Source organism: Buceros rhinoceros, unplaced genomic scaffold (genome assembly GCF_000710305.1).
Source record: "Buceros rhinoceros silvestris isolate BGI_N320 unplaced genomic scaffold, ASM71030v1 scaffold11543, whole genome shotgun sequence".
NCBI lineage: Eukaryota > Metazoa > Chordata > Aves > Bucerotiformes > Bucerotidae > Buceros > Buceros rhinoceros.
This window is the reverse complement of record NW_010404256.1, coordinates 5885-25745: the sequence shown is the minus strand read 5'-3', so window position 1 is coordinate 25745 and position 19861 is coordinate 5885. Positions and strand designations below refer to the sequence as shown.

Genomic DNA, 19861 nt, shown 5'->3' with positions numbered 1-19861 from the left:
AATTAGTTTAATTTGCAAAACAGGGAATAATGGAATTGTTTGGACAGTCAGCAGTCACTGGCCTCTTCTGCTGTCAGCAGGTTTGCTGTGACGCTGGGCTGGGCCAATTCACGCCCAGGCAGCTGGAGTAAGTGATTGTAGCTCCACGGATGGCCCTGGGAAGGATGTGCTGTATAAACAGGGTGAATTGTCACAGTGCCGTTGGAGTGGCGTAAATTGCCCCAGCTTCATTGACTTCAGTAGAGCCGTGGCAGTTTGTATTGCCGAGATGCTGGTGGCTGATTGTCTTCTGCTCTGGCCCAGTCAGCTTTACTTATTTGGAGTTACTTTCTTCACTCTATTTGCTCGCAAGGTCTAAATAATTTCCTTTCAATCTGATTTTTAGCTAAAAAGCCCTGGGTCTTTCTCACGCATTCTGCTCTGCAGCCTCTCTCTGTCCCCAGGTCTTTCTTTCTAAGTCTATTTCTTCTTCCTATTTATTCACTTCTCTTCTCAACAGGCTTTTCTTTGCTGACTGATCTGTCTCCAGTAGATTTCCTGCCAGTGCCTTCAACATATGCCACATTTGGTCCTAATTTTTTGCTGCAGCTGCCATTCTAAGAAAGCCTGTCAAAATTCAGCTTGCAGAAGGGCAAGAAATTATTTTCTTTATTATTTATATTTAGGTTGGGGAAAAGGCGCAATTTTTTTTCATGCTTATTGTTACAAAAAGGCGCAAACCAGACTTGGATAAAGATTGCTACATGACCTAAATGGTGTTTGGGGTGCTCCTTTTTTTTACTGGTACTGAGAGACATCAGCTGAAAGGTTTGAACAAGTGCTCCCTGTCTCCATTGTGCCTATGATTGTGAATTGGTTTGGACCACATCAAGAGAGAAAAGGCTGGTAAGCTCGGCTGGAGATACTGTCCAATTTAAACGAAATTAGCCTGCCGAGCACTGATCCTTTTAAAAGGGTTGACTTCATGAGTGGATGTTGGATCCGGGCTTGAATCTGCCTACTAAAACTCCCTATCATCAGGCTTATTGCTTCCTTAGAGCTTACAGCTGCAAAACACTTCAACTCAAGTTCCAGGTGCTGATCCTTAAAAAGCAGTTGCCCGACTCCCTCTGTGAACACCTTCATTATCCAGGAGTTACTTCTCAGGAGCACTGTTACGCTGGGCTTCATCTCCCAAGAGCTTTTTTCAGATCTCCGTGAATTAGTTATTTCTTTTAAAATCCTCTGACTCCTTTCTCTAAGGCCACTGGTTTTGACGCACACATCCTTCACAGCCAGCGAGTACCGAGGGTGCTCTGAACTGCTGGATGCTTCTGAGCCAGGTGCTGTCCACCTGCACTGCCCTACGAGACATTCCGAGTTCATCCAGTGCTCAGGTGCCCTTTGAATGCTGTTTGACCTCGTTTACAAGCAACACTGGGTCTGTTGAGGAGGTACCACAAGTCTTCCTTGCCTGTTGTCCGTGGACCACCTGATCTTGTGACTCGGCCCAGTGCAAGACCAGGCCAACCGATGTTTGCTCACTGTGCTGTTGTTTTCATCAGCTGAGATATCCAAACCCCACAATTCCTTCCTACAGATTTTAAGGAAACAACCTGAACCTGGGTAAATTCTGGACTTGGAGCTCACGTTTTGTGTGGTCCTTTGCCATAAAGTTAAGGTCATGCTGCTTAGTGTATTGGTGTATTGAGTAAAACCGTTTTTCCTGAGATGCTTAAAGTCAGCAATATACTTTCCTCCTTAGCATATGACAGGAGCCCACACAGCCCAGAGCAGCACCATCATCTGCACACCTCAGTACTTCTAAAGGCAATTTTTTATCAATTCTGTGTGAGGTAGGGAGACCAATTGTCCCCTTCTCGCGGCTGGACAGCAGAGGCACGGACAGTCTCACAGGCAGGCTGCGTTCAGCAACAAGATCTGTCTGGGACTCCTGTACACAGAGTTGATGGCCTAGTCATTGGCCCGTCCTCCTCCTCCTCATTCTGGTAGACAAATCACAGAAAGCTGACCTGGAGTTTGTATTTTTGGTGATGTGGTATCATGCTCTTCATGACGAAGCCCATCTCTTCAGACTCACTGCTCTGGAAAAATATATCTGTATTTTTGCCCTGTTCTTAGGTGTTAGCCATTGGGTTTGACTGTGTTCCTCCAGAGCTCAAGAGAACATGGTTATGGCTTAGGACATTGCCAGGATCAGAGGATGGTTGGTCATCTTCTGAAGCATGGCGTGCTGAAGGGAGAGGATGTAAAACGCAAGCAAAGACTCCCAGGGGAAGCAGGCGGCTGTTTAGGAAGCAGCAAGAAAAAGGAGCCTGAAGCAGTAGAGTCAGGGTCCTCGCACTTTATATGCGCGTATTCTTCGGGGACACTGGTGAACAGTAGAAGCGAGGCCGTTGGTTTCTGCATTTAATGGGGTTTTGTGTGTGTGATAATATAGTAAAGACTTTGAAACTGGGAAGAAGCGAGTTGATCTCCTAGAGCATGACTCCTCAAACCCTACCCCAGACAGAGGCACAAATGCACTTGTGAATTTGTTACGGATCAGAGAGTGCAGATTCTCCTGCTTTAGAAAGACTTTGGTCGATTATTCCTCCCTTTTTTTTTTTCCTTTATAAATAAAGGGTGTTTGGGTTGGTATAACAGCTTAAACATAGAATCAGTAAAACTCTTTCTGGCATTTGTGACTATTTCAATATGCCAGGTTCCAAAATATAAACAATGTAGAAGTTATTGACTGCTGCTATTGATCCCATCGCAGTTACCAAGTGCTTAGCATTTGCAGCTGCCAGATCAAATTATTGATATAAATTATAATGAAATAGATGCCGTACTGAAGCGGGGGGATTGTCTTTCAGAGAAGGACAGTTTTCAATAGGAGGGAAGAGGAATAAGCAGAAAAATTAAAAAAGGCTTCCTGACTGTGGGTAAACAGTAACCACATTTTTTTTTTTTTTTGCCTGTTGGAGGCCTGGTTTTTAATCACCCCACAAGCAGTTTTCATTTCTGTAGTAAAATTGCTTGTGGTTCTATTTAATTTGTTTCTGCAGGAGCCAGCTTTGGTGAAGATCTCCCAGGAGCTGCCGGGCCTTTTAGCACAGCACGTACAGCCAGTCAATGAGAAACGATTCCCTACATGGGAAAAATTCCTCCAAACATTTCTTAGTCAAGGTAAATAAGACTGCAAAGTCGCTGTTAAGTGTTATAAGGAGTAATTATACCATATTGCGTGCCATATTCCCGTTAATCTCGGGCCCATTTAAATATTTATCTCCTTTTATTTCTCTGTCATGTGTCAGATGTTCATTTACGAATGAATGACAGGCAACCATTCTCATATTCACATGTCCTGCCCAAGCTTTTAACCCGTATGAATTGTGGGTAACCTTTCTCACGTGATTCTGGATCAATAAGCACCAGCTCCGGAATCCCGGGTTGCTGAACTGGGGGCTGTCACACTTGGCAAAAGGGCTTTAGGGAACGCTAGTGTGTGAGTTTGCAGTAGGTAAATGTGAGAACGTTTCACCTTGGTAGGAGTTGGTGAGCAAACATCTGCGGGACTCGCTGTTCCCTCCCCTAGGGCCAGGAAAGGAGCTATAGGTAAACTCTAGGTGCTACGTACATGCAGTGCATGAAGGTAAATGTGCTCGTAACCTTTAACAGCTTGGAGAAGCGCTGAGCCTTCTCCCCAGTTTTTGCCTTCCAGGCAGGTTGCCCCCGAGGATCAGTGATGCAATGCCATGTTGTCCCTTCCAGCACGTTGGCACAGCCTCCTCGTTAGACCGTTGCCGGGCTCTTTCTTGCCCTCCAGCCAACGCAAGATGAGCAGGTTCCAATCTGATCGCTGGAGAGTTTTGTTCACATGGTGCCGAGTCCTCAGCAGGGCCTCCTGCACTAAACCCAGTCATGGCACCTTCGGATCAAAGCTGGCCAGTGGCCAGTAGCCAACTGGCCTGGAGCTCGGACATGAGCCTGCATTTGTCTGTAAGAGGTAGCGCAGATAAAACCCTTGTCTAATCACTGCAAATCAGCGTGTGTCTGAGTGGGCTTTGCAAAGGCACGTCAGCGTCCTACATTTGTGTGCCAGATTTGGGAAGGAAAAGGAGTTTGTGGCTGGGTAGTACATTTCCATGGCAATTCTGCCCTGCCATTGTTTTCTGTTGTATATAATGGATATACGCATCTCATACCTCCCGTTATCTGTGGAAGACACAAGGATGACTTAAAGCTTTGAAAGTAGTTTTTGGAAAATAATGCCAGTTAACATATATAAAACCAGTTCTTAGTACGTCGTTGTTTATCCTAACTACCTGAGTTACGGTATTATGTGCAGTAAAAAGGCAAATCCAGAACGTCCTACATTGGTGTGCCAGATTGGGAAAGGAAAAGGAGTTTGTGGCTGGGTAGTACATTTCCATGGCAATTCTGCCCTGCCATTGTTTTCTGTTGTATATAATGGATATACGCATCTCATACCTCCCGTTATCTGTGGAAGACACAAGGATGACTTAAAGCTTTGAAAGTAGTTTTTGGAAAATAATGCCAGTTAACATATATAAAACCAGTTCTTAGTACGTCGTTGTTTATCCTAACTACCTGAGTTACGGTATTATGTGCAGTAAAAAGGCAAATCCAGAATGGCAGCCAGTTTTCTCGGTGATTTTCCTATGGACTACCTTGCTAGAAGTTGTCTTCTACCAGCTTTCCCATCTGCATGCCAAGTTCCTCATGTGGATGAACACCACAAGGCTACTTACCTCAGACCATCGTATATCCATATGATATGGCATCTCTTCGGTGGGTTCGCAGCAGGAGATACCACTCCCCCCAAGTTCCCAACATTGTTTCATGGCTATTCTGGGCCTGGCATTTAGCCGGGCTGTAGGACAGCCCGGGATTCATTCATACCTCCCAAGAGCATATTTCTCCAGTCAGATATACGATATATCCAGTTTGGAGCTGCCTGCAAAGCATCTACAGAAAAAAAGCCGCTGATTGTACTGTATGGTGCCATAGTAGCTGAGATCTCTTCTTTCTCTCCTAAGAGATTCACGGGTTCTGGTTCTAGCTACCCCTGAGCACGACAGGAGCTGGAGGGTTCCATTCTGTGCGCTCTGACGGGTGTCACACATGGATTTGATCACCAGCTTAACAGCTAATTCATGTCTTACTAGGTGGCGTGATAGAAGCCTTCCCCCTCTCAGAAAATGTCACCAACCTGACCGTGGATGTGCTGATAGAGCCAACAGGCGAGATAAAAATAGTGTCATCTGGAGACCAGCTCCATGCTGACGGGCCTTTGCGATCATCTGGCACTACCATTCCGCAGCGTTCTGTGGATCCAGCAGTTCTTAATTCGCTCTGCTTAAAAATTGGAGAAACCTGTAAATCGAAAGGAGTGCTTGGATACTTCTCAGTGGATTTCGTGGCTTTCATCCACCCCCAAACCATGGAGCAGCAGGTGAGTGGCACAGACATGTTCCTTCACGTTGTCCCCCTGAGGTCAAGAATTGTCTATTTTCCTACTTGATTCCAACAGATAGGAGGAGAAAGCTTTGCCCTTTGGAACGAACTTTATTTCTCAGCTGTGAGGCATGTGGAGGGAGGTAAAGCACATGGTTATTCTAATAGAATAAAATTTAGAGCTGGTCTGCCCGGTGGACCTGAGGAACCCTTGTCATCAGCCTCAGGAGTCACAACCCAGCGACACCTGCAGGGCTGCTTTCAAAGCTGACGGATAAGAAAGTAATACTTAAATTCCTTCTAATGACTGTTTTTTCCCCTGAAATAAGTGTGTTCTGCATTAAGCTGGTAATTCTAGACCATGGTCTTATGGCTAAGATGTTTAGATGAAATTATTTTCAAATTGTTCTGCATCTCATGTTTTGCCCTGTGAAAATAATTAGGGGGATTATTGGACTCTCGAGTGTCCATAAGAATGCAGGTCTGAGGGCTGAGGTGAATCGAAGGCAGAGACGATATGGACAAGGCTTTAGAGCAAATAGGATGGTAGAGGTGACTAAGTTGGTTTACATCGTAACGGCTAGTTTAAGTAGAGAGGCAATGGAAAACTAGCCAGTTATCCCATCTCAGGAGGTTACAGCCCTGGTTACTGTCTCTTAGCTGGTACAGAACAGCTGACTGGGGGGTATCGGGTCACCGTGGAGGAGAAGGAAATCATGCTCATTCAAGCCACTTTTGTTCTCCATTGGGCTTTTAGAATGTCTGAGACAAGAAGAATTTACTGCCAGAAAGACAGATGCGATCTCACACTGGACACCAAATTATCGCCCAATATCAGAGTCCAGCCTGGGGGTCCCTGTGGCTCACGACAGCGCGTGTCATTAAAGATACCGCTGCAGGGATGGAAGAGAGCCTGGGAGCAATGCCTGTAGGGCATCTACATCATCTCACCCAAGGGGCAGTAACTGCTTAAAACATGCTCCTGCCGTAGCTTGAGCAGTTTGTCTGTAGCACAAACGTTCCTGTGGAATTCCCTCTGCAGATCCTTGTCCTAACGAGTTTTCCACGTGGGCTGCACAGACTCCCACGTGGTTTTATCGAGCCCTTTTGGTCGGTCTGAGCTCTGAGCCTTCCTGCATGCAGGAGAGCAGAGCAGAGCAAGGCACCGTTCCAGCTCCCGGCCTCAGCCTGGGCCAGGCACCGCTTTCTGCTGCAGCCGTTTGTTTGCTTTGGAGTATTTCAGAGTATTTTACCGGAAGATCAGCGGATCCAGGTACTGCATGACATATTATGAAATTCAGTTTTATGAGTGGCTGACAGCATATCATAGTTCCTCCAGTCCTGAAAACTTCAAATGATGGGCATGTTAACTGCAGGCACGTGCGGGAAGAGGTGGGTGGCCTTTTGGGGAGTCTAGACTGAAGAATACAGCATTTTAAATAACGCTGGTCTAAGGGTAACACTTGAATTACCTAGAAAGGAAAATGCTGCTAGGAGAACCCAGTGGCGTGCTGGAGCACGGTGTGACTTACATCAGGCATAACTGAGCAGCACAGAAGGGACTAAACAAATGTGTTCTTTTACCTTTTAAAAATAAATGAGGTATTTTTAAAGGTAAAACCAGAACCTCTGAGTGACCCTAGTCCTGCAGCCTTTCCCCTTCTAAGGCACTAGTACAGTCTCTTTCCTCTGTCCACTGACTTGAGGAATCTCACGGGAGTTGAATATATTTGATAATTGTAACCTCTTGCAGATCTGGTTGATACTGGCCAGTTGGATTAAATGTTAGAATAGCCACGAGTACAAACTTAAAGCAGACTAAAACAAAACAAAATGAAGTGAAATCTGGGTGACGAGACTGAGCATTCAGGGTTCTGGTAGCGGCTGTTTAACTGTAAATGGGAACGTATCCGTGTTTCACGGGGTAGGCAGCGTGGTGGGCACGCTTTCAGAAGACAGCGTGGCTGTCGGCACCCGAAACCACGTGGGTGTCTGTTTCTCCTCGGCGTCTGAGAATCTCCAGCGAGAACAGGCTTTGAACACAGGGCTTGTATTTAAACCCAAAGAGTCAGCATCTATGGGCAAAAGCTGGCGCTCTGGCAGTGCTATGGGAATTGTGTTCCGCTTTAACCTCAGAGAAGGCTTAAAACAGGGCTTTTGGTAACTGATACTGCGGAGGGTGACTGCGGTAACCCAGAGAACCGGACTCGTGTTGGCTTTGGAATACAGGTCACAGTCAGGTTTGACTCCCAAAATGTACTTACAGGGGTGTAATTAGAACTGGGCATAAGCCATATTGGACCCCTTCCACGTAAAGTTGCTTTAAAAAGATTAAGGGATGACACTGTCACCCACTGAAGTCTGTGGGAGTTTTGCCAATTGCTTCATTCAGGCCAGGACTTCACCGAAACACGGAACTGCTGTCTAGATGACTGAGGCTGGGACAGTTCCCGGTGTGAACGAGGACATGTTAAATCCATCAGTGTTTCTTGTGGCCTCCTACTATTCCTGGGTTTCTTCCCTTGTCTCCCATTGATTCTACCTTAATATTTCCTGTGTTTGTCAGCACGTACCACAACTTTAACATTATTTAAGCGCAGGTTTTTAAATTTAACTGGATGTAGAGGCAATTAATGATGCCATCTGTCTTGGGAGAGAGAGATTACACAAAAGATTGTGTTCCTGAAAGCACTATTTTGTTGGCAACCCAGAAATCCTATTAGTCTCGCAGAGTGTTTTGCTCACTAATTCCAGAAGTGCCCACTTCAAAGCAGTAGCTGAAAGGCTCGGATCCAATTCCTGGAAGCACAGTGTACTTCGGCGTTCTCTCAAGTTATATTTCACAGAAAGTATCAGCCCATACATGATATTTTCAGTAAAACTCTACATTAAATATATCATTGAACATCTGTTCCCAATACAGCCTGAGTATTTAAATGCTTAGAAATCCCTGAAACATTCATAAAGTTACAGGCTACATAAATACAACTCTTTAATAAGCGGGAAGGACGAAATAAGTGAGAAGATGATTCTGCCTTTGCGGACTGAGCAGCTGTATGCTGCTATCCATGTCTTCACACATGCTTCCCCTGCGCACTCATGCAAAGGGGACTTCGGAGCCAAGGAGAGAAATGCCTGTGTTTGAGCTTCAGGCTCTTCATCAGAAAGCCTTTAAAAGTCCACGCGTCATGAGCATAAAATAATTTTGTGCTGAATGATGGGGTATTGGTTATATTTTTAAAGGTTGCTGCTGTTAGTGAGCATTTCCCTTCGACACGCTGTTGTCATACTGCTGTTCCTTTGGAGCACGGGCAGCAAAGAGGCTCTGCGATGGATGAGGAGGAAAGCACGTCTGGCGAACGTGCTGTTATGAAGGAAGCCAGAATGAACACAGAAATGAAAAGGTATCTCTGTCTGGGGCACTGGAGAGCTTTGTGCCCCTCACAGGCCCAGCGATACCTTTACCCTTTTGCAGTTCTTGCAGTCTAGGCCGATCAAAAGATGACCAGAGGGAGTCAGGTCCCTGCAGGAGCTGGGTGATGCTGTACCCTTTCACATATAAAATGCCTTGTATTTCTGCTGGGTTTTCCATTTGCTTGTACTCGGTACCCCTGTCTCTCCCAGCTCCCTTTCCCTGGTCCTCACAGAGGAGCTTTTCAGCCTGTCCCTGCCTGGGCAATCCTAGTGGGGCTGTTTGCTCCTGCTTCTGTGTACATCAAGTAGTTCAAAGGTACCTATAGATAACGCTCCCTGGAGGTGGTGGAGCTGGAGGTGGTTGTAGTTTGCAGCCACCAGCATGAGGGTAGTGTCTGTAGGAGGATCTGACTCCTGTCTCATGCCCGTCTGTCCTGTGGACCATCGCACATTGTTCTTTGCTGCTTGCATACCGTTTATTTCTTGTATACCCGGGGCTAAAGCCGGAGTCACAGTGCTGGGTTAGCTGAGGAAGGTGGTAAGGCAGAGCCTGCCCCCGACTGCATCACGCTCTGCGCTGCTCACCCCAGAGTGCAGCATGGGCTGAGCACAGTGGAGGTCCCTGCAGGATGATGCATTGGCTGTGAGCACCCCAGCGGGGATCCGAGGGGCAGGGGAAGCTGGGGACTTGACACAGTTCTGCTTGCCTCAGGTATCTATTTCTATCTGGGTTATAAGCATCTGTGATTTGTTCCCGAGGGAAAGGGAGATGGAGACACGCTGTTATCAATGTCTTGGGGGAAAAGGTGGAAGAGAAGAATTAGGTGCATCCCTTGGACTGAATCGCCTCTGATTCCCACTCTGTTTTCCAAGGCTGACCTTTAAGAGTAAGGCTGTGACCCTTTGAAGCGAAGTCTTGCACAGTATTGACTGAATGCTGCTCAGATACCAACTTGTCAAGGAGCTGCTCCTAAATAAGTCCATTTAATTGAGCAGGACTGCTGGAATGCATGAACTGACAGCCACAGATCTGTGCTCAGATCGCTCCGAGAAGCGGGGTCAGAAGTCACTGTCTTCACCGGTCGTGCACAGCCCTGCACCCTCGGCAGCAGCAGTGAGAGAGCGCTGGATCAGACTCCTTGGTTTGGGCACAGAGGAGAAGACGAGGCAGAACGTACTGAGAGGAGAATTACCGAGCCGGGAAGGTGGGGGTGGGCATTCTCCCTCCTGCCAGTCTAGTGGCGTATGCCCCGGAGAAGGTTGGCATCAGCCATGCAGGCAGCCCCGGGGCTGGGAAGGGCAGAGTACGGCTGGCTGAGGAGGCCCCCGATCAGCTCGGGTGTTTCGGTTTAGTGAATGCTTTGAGGGCTGCTGTGGTGGGATGCATTCTCCTGCACTCACATACACACCTTAAGATTTCTCTGGACAGACTGGAGCAGTTTCTATGTGTTACTGTCAAACAAGAGCCCCGGTGTTTTCACGAACCATCTTCCAATCTTACCTGCAGCCGGACGGAGGTCAGGGCCAGTGCTAGGGCACTACAATTTCAGTTTTGGGGCCAGCGCCAGAGCATTCCAGCAGCTGCCACGAGATGGCAGCCGGATGAGAGCCTGTCTGCCGCCGCTGCTGAAGCAGTCAATTCCGCTGCAAATTTGTAAAGTTATAAAACAAACTCTTTTCAACGCCCAAGTTGCATTAATATTTATTAATTGACAGTTTTACAGTGTCATTCCACCACTTCTTCAAAAACAGCAGGGTGGTCTTCACAGGAACACAGGCATCGATGCCAGATGCAGGTAAAATGGTTAAACTGGAGAGGGAAAAGCCGTACTTTAGTAACTCTTCAAGAATTCATGTTTCCTTCCCTTCTCAAGTTTGTGTTTTCAAGCTGAAGTGTTTTTATGGCAGTTGTAAAGAATGACGATATAATTATGACTTTATTCACTTGTGATGTCTTTACCATGAGGCACAGGCTGTGTAAAAGGGAGCAGTTCCAGACGTCATCAGGCTTCCCGGGACACACAGCCAGGGACTCTCACAGGATGTATCTCCACCTGGTTTTTTTCCCCAGTGGTGAGGCCTAATCTGTGCTTTGCTTAATCTAAACCCACTCTTAAGACTATCTAAAAATCTTAAATACCACTTCAATTTTCTTTTTTTTTTTTTTTTTTTTTTTTTTTTTTTTTTTTTTTAAAAATGTAGTAAACTTGACTTTGCACAGGCCACCTTCTACTAGCTCCTGATTTGCTGGAGGAGATGATAACTCATCTGGTTATTTACCACCTGTCCTCCATAGACTTGGCTTCATAGGCTATGGAAATGGTTCATGAAGGTAAATCATAATAATAAAAAACCAAACACAAAACACCACAGCCCAGATTTTCAAGGCATTCGAGAAGCTTTTGACGCCCATTTAATATTAGTTCAAGGGAAAACCTCTTACAATCTAATTGATGTTACGAGAGCTGAACCTCGGTGAACTTTGCAGCCTGCTTGGAGAAGAACAGCCCAAACTCCTAAGCAGGTCTGACGTTTTGTGTGTTCTGCTTGGAGCTCTGTGGAGCTGAGCTGTTAGACCGTTTTGAAGATTACGAGCCACAAAGGTGGAGTTGGCTTGATGTTTCTAAGAAATGTGTTCATTTCTTTTGAGTGTTTTGTGGGTTTCTTTAATAGACTGCAGGAACAGCTGCTATTCTGTGTCCTGGGACAAAGCAAAAAGCCTTGAACTGATGTCAGCAGACTCACATTTCTGCGTGTAGGTATTTTTTTGGTTAAGAACCTTGTGGGAAAGCAGTGTTCCTTGCTCTGCTGTAACACCAGGCATTGCAGGAAGGAGCAGCCGCACCGAGAGCTTCCTGTGCTCCGATGTTTAAATATGGCAAAACCAGCAGAAGGACAGCAATAGGCATGTGGAAATTATATTGCCCAGACTGGTCATGTATGTGTGATATTTTCCTCAGCTCATCTTCTTCTCTGCTGCTGATGGCAGCCCTGGCCACGCTGGTTTAGCTCAGCGAGCCACAGAGCAGTGGAAATACATGATCTTAGCACAAGCCTGGTAACATCTTCACAGGCAATGAGAAGTCACCAGCTGTGGAGCCCATCTAAGAACAATGCGTGAGACAGACCTAAAGGATTCTGGTGCTCTTTGTTTATGACAATTAATTTGAGGTCATTATGCTCAAGGGACACCCGCTAACTTCAATATGGTCAACATGTGCTTAGTGTGATATAATGAGCTCCCCCTTTCCGTTCGGGACCATGTATTGATACACGACTGGTGAAAGGTGCCGACCAGTGGAGCCAGCACACAGATGTCCGCTGCCTGCTTCCAGCATAAGAGCAGTGTAAGCAGCGGCAGAGCTGCTGGCTTCACACGGCTCCACCAGCCAGGCTCCGGCCCCACGAACTTCCATCCTCGCTCAAAACTACCAAAAATGTCGCCTGTTGTTGATTTCTGTCATTTTGCAAAGAGCACTTGGGTCCTTCAGGAACTGGAATGGAACTCGGAAACAGTTTCATTGAAGAATTCAGTCAACTAGTTACTAAGGGTCTGGCCTGCATTTGAACTAATAAAATAGGAAAAAAATATCCACAGAAATAAAGTTAGAGCCAATGTCCAGGCCCTGTGTCTTCCCCGTTCCTGTAGCTGCACAAAGAGATTTAAAGGGCCCTTCTGGGTTTCCATGGCAGAAGGGAATCCCCTGCTAGGATAAAGCTGGAATCTTGTGCCATCTGATCCTTCTTCCTTTCTCCCCACATTAGGGATGATCTGGGACACGTCCAGAACAGAAAGGGACATGGCTGCAATACAGCGTTCTCTGACCGTCCTGAGCCAGGAAAAGAATCCTTGGGGGTGGTCCCAGCTGGCACGCAGGAATGACCATTTGGCTGCTTCAACTTGCAGCAGGGGTGGTGCAGCCTCAGGCTCAGGCCCAGAATGGAAGGAGGTGGGCAGGTGGCTCCCAGCCAGCTTTGCCTTCCTCCCCCTGTGTTTAAAAAAGAAAAAAACATGATGGCTTTACCTATGTGGAATGTAAAAGTAACTGAAGCTTAAGTAGGTGTTTAGGGCTCTCCTTCCATACCGTGTGAGAGACTAACGGGCAGGGGAGGGGATGGGCACCTTCCCCCGTTATGTGGTAGGGCTGTCAGCCACCCCGTTGACCTGAGCCCTTAATTTTGTAGGCAATGGTATGAGCATCAGTCATGAGGGTCAGTCTGCGTAGATGAAGACACGTCTGAAACAACTAGTTGATACACTCTGAAAGTAAACAGAAAGTCCTTAAACACACGTTTGGTTGGTCTCCTCTTTTCCAGCAGGAAACTTGCCCTGCTAAAAGCTTTTTCTCCTCTTCCTTGGGCAGAGCTGAGGCTGGAGCCATCCCCTGGGGCAGGGATCCAGGAGTCCCTGGAAAGGTGCCAGTGGGGCGTTCGAGCTAGACTGGCAGGCTGGTTTTTTTTTTGGATGATGTGAAATGCATCACACGAGTAATTAACGGGTCTCTACATCTGAAATTAAAACAGTTGCACTTGCACGTACTTTAATTTTAGTTACAGACAACGTGGCATTTGTCGAGTAGATCTTACAAAACCTGCGTGCTATCCCACGCTGAGTACGGTTTGTCTGAATCTCGACCGGGGTGTAGTGGGTTTGCCTGGTGCTAATGGCTGTTTCTCTCTGCCAGGCTGCGTTTCTTGCTGCTTTATCTGCCAGTAAACACTCAGCCCATCCTCAGCACGTTGCCAGAACCTGGCCCTCGTACTCACCCAGCTGCACTAAGTCTTCTCTTCACTTCTGTGGTTTTTCCATCCCAGCAATTTATGGTCCATCTTCAGTCAAACTTGCCTCCGGGCATCAACAGAGCTCCCAGACAGTGCTGGTGTAGACCCTAAAGGGAGGGCAGAGCGATGCAGGTGTAATATCAGGGTCTGGATTAAGAGCAACTATTTCACTTTGAGCAGGTGACCTGCTCTTGGGCATCCACGATTTTCAGCCGGCCTCTCGTGTGGCCCTGCTATCTTTCTGGGGGCAAAGCTTTAACTGAGACTCTAAAATCCAGCTCAGACAAGGTTCAAGACACATTGGCTGGTATCAATTTGTTGATATTTATGGAAATCAATGCAGCACTTCTAGAGTACGTAGAGTTTATAATTCTGTTGCTCGTTGAAAAGGTTAGCACACACTGGAAAAGTAAAATCGGTATGAAAGTTCCTTCCTGTCTTGCAGAAGTGATGATAAAGAATAAATTATTCAAGAAAATTAAGTATTATAATTGGGGAATGTTTCCCTATTACTAAGTAAAGCCAGCTATTAGCATCCGATTTGCATTTTACACCATGCAGCAGGAAATATTTAAGTTGACAAATAGGATATTTAATACAGCAACAGATACTTGGCAGTTAGATATTAACAACTGTTACGGCTGTGATTTATTCACCATTAGGAAGAGGGCATTACTATGTGCATATGATTCAGAAATTAACTCCAGTTTACCAAGAGGCCTTGACTGCCTGACCTCTTAATATCCTTATAATGACGCCATTTACCATTCAAAGGCTTATTCCAGTCACTCACTGCTAGATTTGTCTTACAGGGGTCCACTGTAGGGCAGAGAGTTGCCTGCGTTAACGTTTCTCGTTGGTGTGGTAGGCACCGGCATTTTTTAAGAGCGAAAAACTCATGGGTGAAGCCACGCTGGGGTTGTTGGGGGCATAGAGCAATCCACGATACTTCTTCCTGCTGTGCCCTCGGCGTGGCCTGGCCTCACAAATCCTGCCTGACTTCTACATGCTGTAAAGCTTTGAAACCTTCTCGAGGTTTCTGTGAGGCTCTTATCATTGCTATGAGTACGTCCTGCTCGTGGGTGGGGTGGGGCCTGTGCCACTGGAGCCCTACGCTCTTACCTGTGTAGTCCCGTGAGTATACCCCTGGATTAGCACCACAAAACAGCGGCGTGAGGGGAAGCAGAACCATGCCACTAGTCCTAAGGATTTCTACATGCCGAAGCATCTGCTGTTTGGTAAAGCCACATAGAGCAACGGGCTTTGCTCGACCTGCAGGATGACCGACATGGATCCTTACACAGATTTCACACTTCCCTGCTCCTTTTTACTCCATTTAGCTTTGCCTTCTGCAACTTCCCTTATTCTATCTCAGAATACTTATTTGTACCTCAAGGTTGATGTTATTTAACCTTCATTATTCTTCAGCTGAAAAATTGCGGTGTGCTCTCTAGTGTTAGGGTAATTACCCCTCCGGTGGGACACAGCCTTTGCAGCCGTTAGCTCATCTCTCTCCTTTTGCTGACTGTTGTAGGGCAGGGAACGGGTTTGTCCCCAGCTTTTCCGTTTTCTCTCTGGAGTTACTTTGGAAGTTCCTGTTTAGAAGCGGTTTATCTCTGCCAGTGATGCGCCAGCACAAGGAAACCATGGGTATGCACCCCAGCACGCGTGAGGATAAAGGTGTAGGTGGTCCTTCACGCGGTTGCCGATTTCACCCTTCTTCTCTTTTTTTTTAATTTTATTGCACCTTTTTGTGTTTGGATTAGGTGTGGGCAACAGACCTTGACCTTTGCTACAGTGACCAGCTGGCCTTGACTCAGCTCATGTTGTATGTGACAGATGGAAATCTGGATTGCCGCTCCAGCCGCTTCGAAGTGTCTCTTGGTTCGGACAAAATGAAAAGCCAACGTATTCAGCATGAGGAAACAAAACCTGTAAGTAGTGACTTCTTTACAAATAGAATTATTAATGTAACCTACCAAAAGTTTCAAATCTCTCCTGGATTGCAGTTCCAGAGGAGCTGGATCTGCTCCTATCAGATTTAAGACTGATACTTCAGATTTTACAAGGTTAACCCCATCGTGCTAGAAATTAACGGGAAGGGTCTGGATGCTTATGGGTACCTGATTCTTCACCCTTTGTACCCAGCAATGTTGATTTGTGGTAGTAACTCACTTCTAAATATTTCACATTGTAAAAAATAGGTATTTTATGCATTGCAAGAAAAAGAAAGGAGATGAAAGTGCTGCCCTGACTATAGGAGTCACTTCAAAACAGTGAAGGAGAAATCTGAGCCTTCATCTCATGAGATCATGAGATGAGAAGTCAGAGCACTCAAGTTCTGCCCCAGCTTTGTACGTCCACGCACAAAACGGAGGGTAAAATAATCAGGGCTACATCTGCAAAAGGATCTAGACACACAGATCCCTCCCAGCTCTCACTTGACTTAAACCCCTGTCGGTTCTCGGAATCTTCATTTAGTTCTGTATCCATTTAACTGTTCGATATTAATACTCAGAATTAATTATTGGTGTTAATTATGGACACAGTCATTTGAACGGGAAGGAGAGCTCCACACTCTAATGGAGTGGGTTTCCTGAGCAGGAGCACGCAGCCACGCTCCCTCCTGCCTGCTCTCTCGGGACCAGTTACAAAGCCCACGGGACAGAAGTTCCTCACGGCAGCACCAAGGAGGAGAGCTGAGCCCTAAGATCACCGGGATGGGATTTGAAACGAGGTGATATCTGTGTACTGCTCCGAAATCCTTCCCGTACACCTTTCGAGAGGAGATTCACAACTCCCTAGTTTTCATAGGGAGAGACGGAATGTAGCACCATTCCAAAAACGTCATGGAGCTGTAACTTGGAGGTTAATGAGCTCTTGATCCATCGTTCTTGTCAAGCAACCACTTTTAGTTGGAGAGAAGTAAATTAGATACGATTAGTCCCAGTAGTACAACTTTTAGAAATGAAAAGTAATCAAGTAGCAACTTTTTTTAATTAAGATTCCTGAGAATTAAGGTAAATTGTCACTATATCCTTTATTTGTCTTCTTTCCATATTTCTGAGGGGTTTATCTCCTTAAGAGTTAACTACGAAAACGCACTTTCTCAGGAAAATATCTTTAGAAAATGAAACAAACCAACCAAGAGACAAATGCTTTTACAGCACATGATCTGTAATGAATGATTAAGTAAAACACTTTGTGTAAAATTATGATGTTAATAATGATTCTGTCCCTTTTAATTTATTATATCTTCTCAATCCTGGTAGGTTTGATTTTGATAAAACGGAGCCAGCCACCGGGTTGGTGTGAGAATTTTATTTTTAGAAATCCTTCTTTGAAAGAACAAATTTCCTAGATACTGCTGCTACTGTAATTATGTACAAAACCAATCACTCATTATAGTTAGGATACATTATCTTCTAGACAGATGAGGCTAAATAAGCAACGCATTAATAATTCATGCCGCAGTTCATTATGCATGTGTATGCGGGCTTGGAAGCTGAAATAAGCACCTCATCAACCTGATGCCAACCCTTAAACAATAGTTCTGTGTTATTGCAGCCACATTCAAGTTTACGCTTGTTAAACTGCTACTTGGATTATTTTATCAAGCATTCATTTATTTGTGGTCCCCTACTGCAGAGAACAGATTTTGGAAGCGCCTTTTTTAAGTTAATGACTTGAGCAATGGGTGTTATTAATTCTCAGAATATGATAAACATGATTAATTTTCAGGCAGAGATGTATTATAGAAGGATTTCGACTATGTCAACTTAAATGAGTCAATGTCAAAACAAACATCGTTGTAGAAGAAATACTGTAAATTACATGCTTCAAGGTGCAGGATCCCCACTCAGATCCATCCAGTGTTAGAAAGAACACCCCGGGAAAGCCTTGGTTCAGGAGAACACCTCGATTCAGTCCTGCTCAGTGCAGCGTCTCCAGACTCCTGTCCTAAGCGCTGCAGAGAGTTTCAACTCAAATGCAGGAGTGATTTCCATCCGTAGCACGAGCCCCACTAGTAGCGGTTGTGTACTCTTGCAGTCACTGCGCCAGATCTCCTCAAAGACTTGCTGGGAAAATTCTGCGCGCTTGGAGAAACACAATTTCAAAACCTGCTTTGGAACTTCTGTTCTTGCTGGAGAAGAGCTGACTAGAGCAACGAGTGTGAGCCCACCCTGCCCTGTGGTCAGAGGCTCCACCGAGCATGATTTCATGGGGCTTCAGTCCCAGTGAAGTTGTGAATGTATCGATGTGTGGTTCATGCAGACCCGATCTCTAACACGAGGTTTTACGTACGGGGTGAGGTGAGGGTGTAATTTTGGAGCATGGAAATGTCTATGTTCAGTAGACACTGTGATGAACAGCAGTTCCTCCAAATGGCGTCTTCCTCCACGCTTACAGGAGTTAAACCCACAGAAACCGTTGGTTTCTGATATAAAATGTATGAAAATAAAGAACTCTGTGTTGTTTTCTCCAGCCATCTCCAGTAAGCAGCCGGTGTGCAGTAGCAAGCAGCCAACTGAGGCACTCTGGCCTTTCTGGAATCTACTACAACATTCTCCTCCAGACGTGTAAAGCTCGTGGTGTTGGATTTGACCTCCAGGTACGAGAGGGAAAGATTAGAAAATGTGATGTTCGCTCTGCGTCAGTTTTGTGTGTAAATTCTAACATGGTGAAGGCACTTTGCCCAAAGTCCAGGAGCTCCGTTTAGTGTCATGTAATGTCCAAGTGCTCTGCTCAACCCACGGCACGGTGTTGCTCTACAGCGTTGTTGAAGATGACTTGGTATAAATCAGAATTGAATTTATTTTAAATTGTTTTCATAGCTAATTAATGAGCTCTGAATCACATAAAGTAGTTCCTGGACAAATTAGTCCGATGTTATAACGCTTCCCTGTCAGCTGACTCTAGCTGGGGTGGAAGTCTGGGAGAGCTGCAGTGCTGAGAGCTCTCTCTGGTTTGACTGAAGACTCTGGGGAGAAGAAAGAGGAACCAAGGCATGAAAATGCAGTTGGTGCTAGGGGAGGAAGAGCTTAAAGCTTATGAACGGAACTGTGGAAGAATGAAATGTAAGAGAGTTTAGGAGATGCAAGGTGAGACAGAACAGCAGATCGAGGTCTGGGATCCCAGGGCCTTCCCAGGGAAATGCAAAGCTTGACGGGTTTTCTCAGGACAAACCCTCCCCAGGGATGGCTCATGAGACCTCTCCCAGTCACAGGCAGGAACTGTCACCGAGTGCATTTGAAAATCAAACGGTGAGGTTGGCTGCTGAGCAAAGTGCCACCAGTATCAGGCAAGAGGAACCAGAGCAGCAGGTTAGTGAGAGTTCCTGTCCCGTGTCTATCGAAGGTGAGGGTAAGCTTTAAGAAATAGGAAAACCTAAACATACTATCTCTGACTTTTAATTTAAGTGTGCAGGAGGCTTTTAGAGGTTAACTGTCTCTTGTTAAAAACAGCTGTGTAAGGAGATCACTTGTGAGATACTTAGGACCACCTCTTACTGCTTTGGAACAAAAATACTCGCTATTGAATAGATTCTGCTGTACGTGTTCTACTGACATCAAGTTGTGTTCTTTACAGCAAGAGCAATCACCCCCTTACCCCGAGCAATGACCCACCACACACCATTCACAACTGCCTCTCTCAGATGCGGTTAGGTACTCGCTATAATTATAATTATGGCTATTTCAGGAATAATTAAAGCAACTTTGTCTCATTATTTAACAGGAAAAACAAGGGACAGTTTTTCTATTGTACGAGGATCAGAAGCGGCACAGATTGGGAATGATGTAAGTGTACGCTGCCAGTTCCAGTCTGATACGCAGTTGGGAACACACTTGAACTGAGCGTGACGCCGCAGCGTGCGCTCGCTTGAGCTTGGACAGAGGTCACGGAAGAAAGGAACGCGCTGAACACCACGCACACGAGTTCACCGACTGTCACCCTCTGTTCAGTAAAGTTTACTGCCAGAATAGGAGGTAATGAGTGAGGGGCTGAAGCAGTCTGTCCTCAGGCTGTTCCGTGTTCCTTTGATGTCGGAGCAGTTTCATGAAAAAGGCTTCCTCAAGTGTGGGATGGGACTGCAAGTATTGCAGAGGGCAGGAACAGAAGTCAAAATTATCTCAACAAATTGAAGAAACAATATGAAAAATAAATTCCATTCAGCTGGAACCCGGTGCAAGAAATTCCAGTT

General features: G+C 45.9%; 1 protein-coding gene across 1 annotated transcript in view; it reads left to right on the top strand.

Annotated features, from left to right (window-relative positions):
• IQCH (IQ motif containing H) overlaps nucleotides 1–19861 on the top strand; it is a gene marked incomplete at its 5' end in the record, with an annotated part of 61393 nt that overhangs the window by 38196 nt on the left and 3336 nt on the right. The window contains 5 exons of the mRNA XM_010133335.1: nucleotides 3051–3171; nucleotides 5175–5461; nucleotides 15426–15593; nucleotides 18146–18271; nucleotides 19396–19457. Of these exons, the coding sequence (XP_010131637.1) occupies nucleotides 3051–3171; nucleotides 5175–5461; nucleotides 15426–15593; nucleotides 18146–18271; nucleotides 19396–19457 (764 nt within the window). The remainder of the gene's footprint in view (nucleotides 1–3050; nucleotides 3172–5174; nucleotides 5462–15425; nucleotides 15594–18145; nucleotides 18272–19395; nucleotides 19458–19861) is intronic.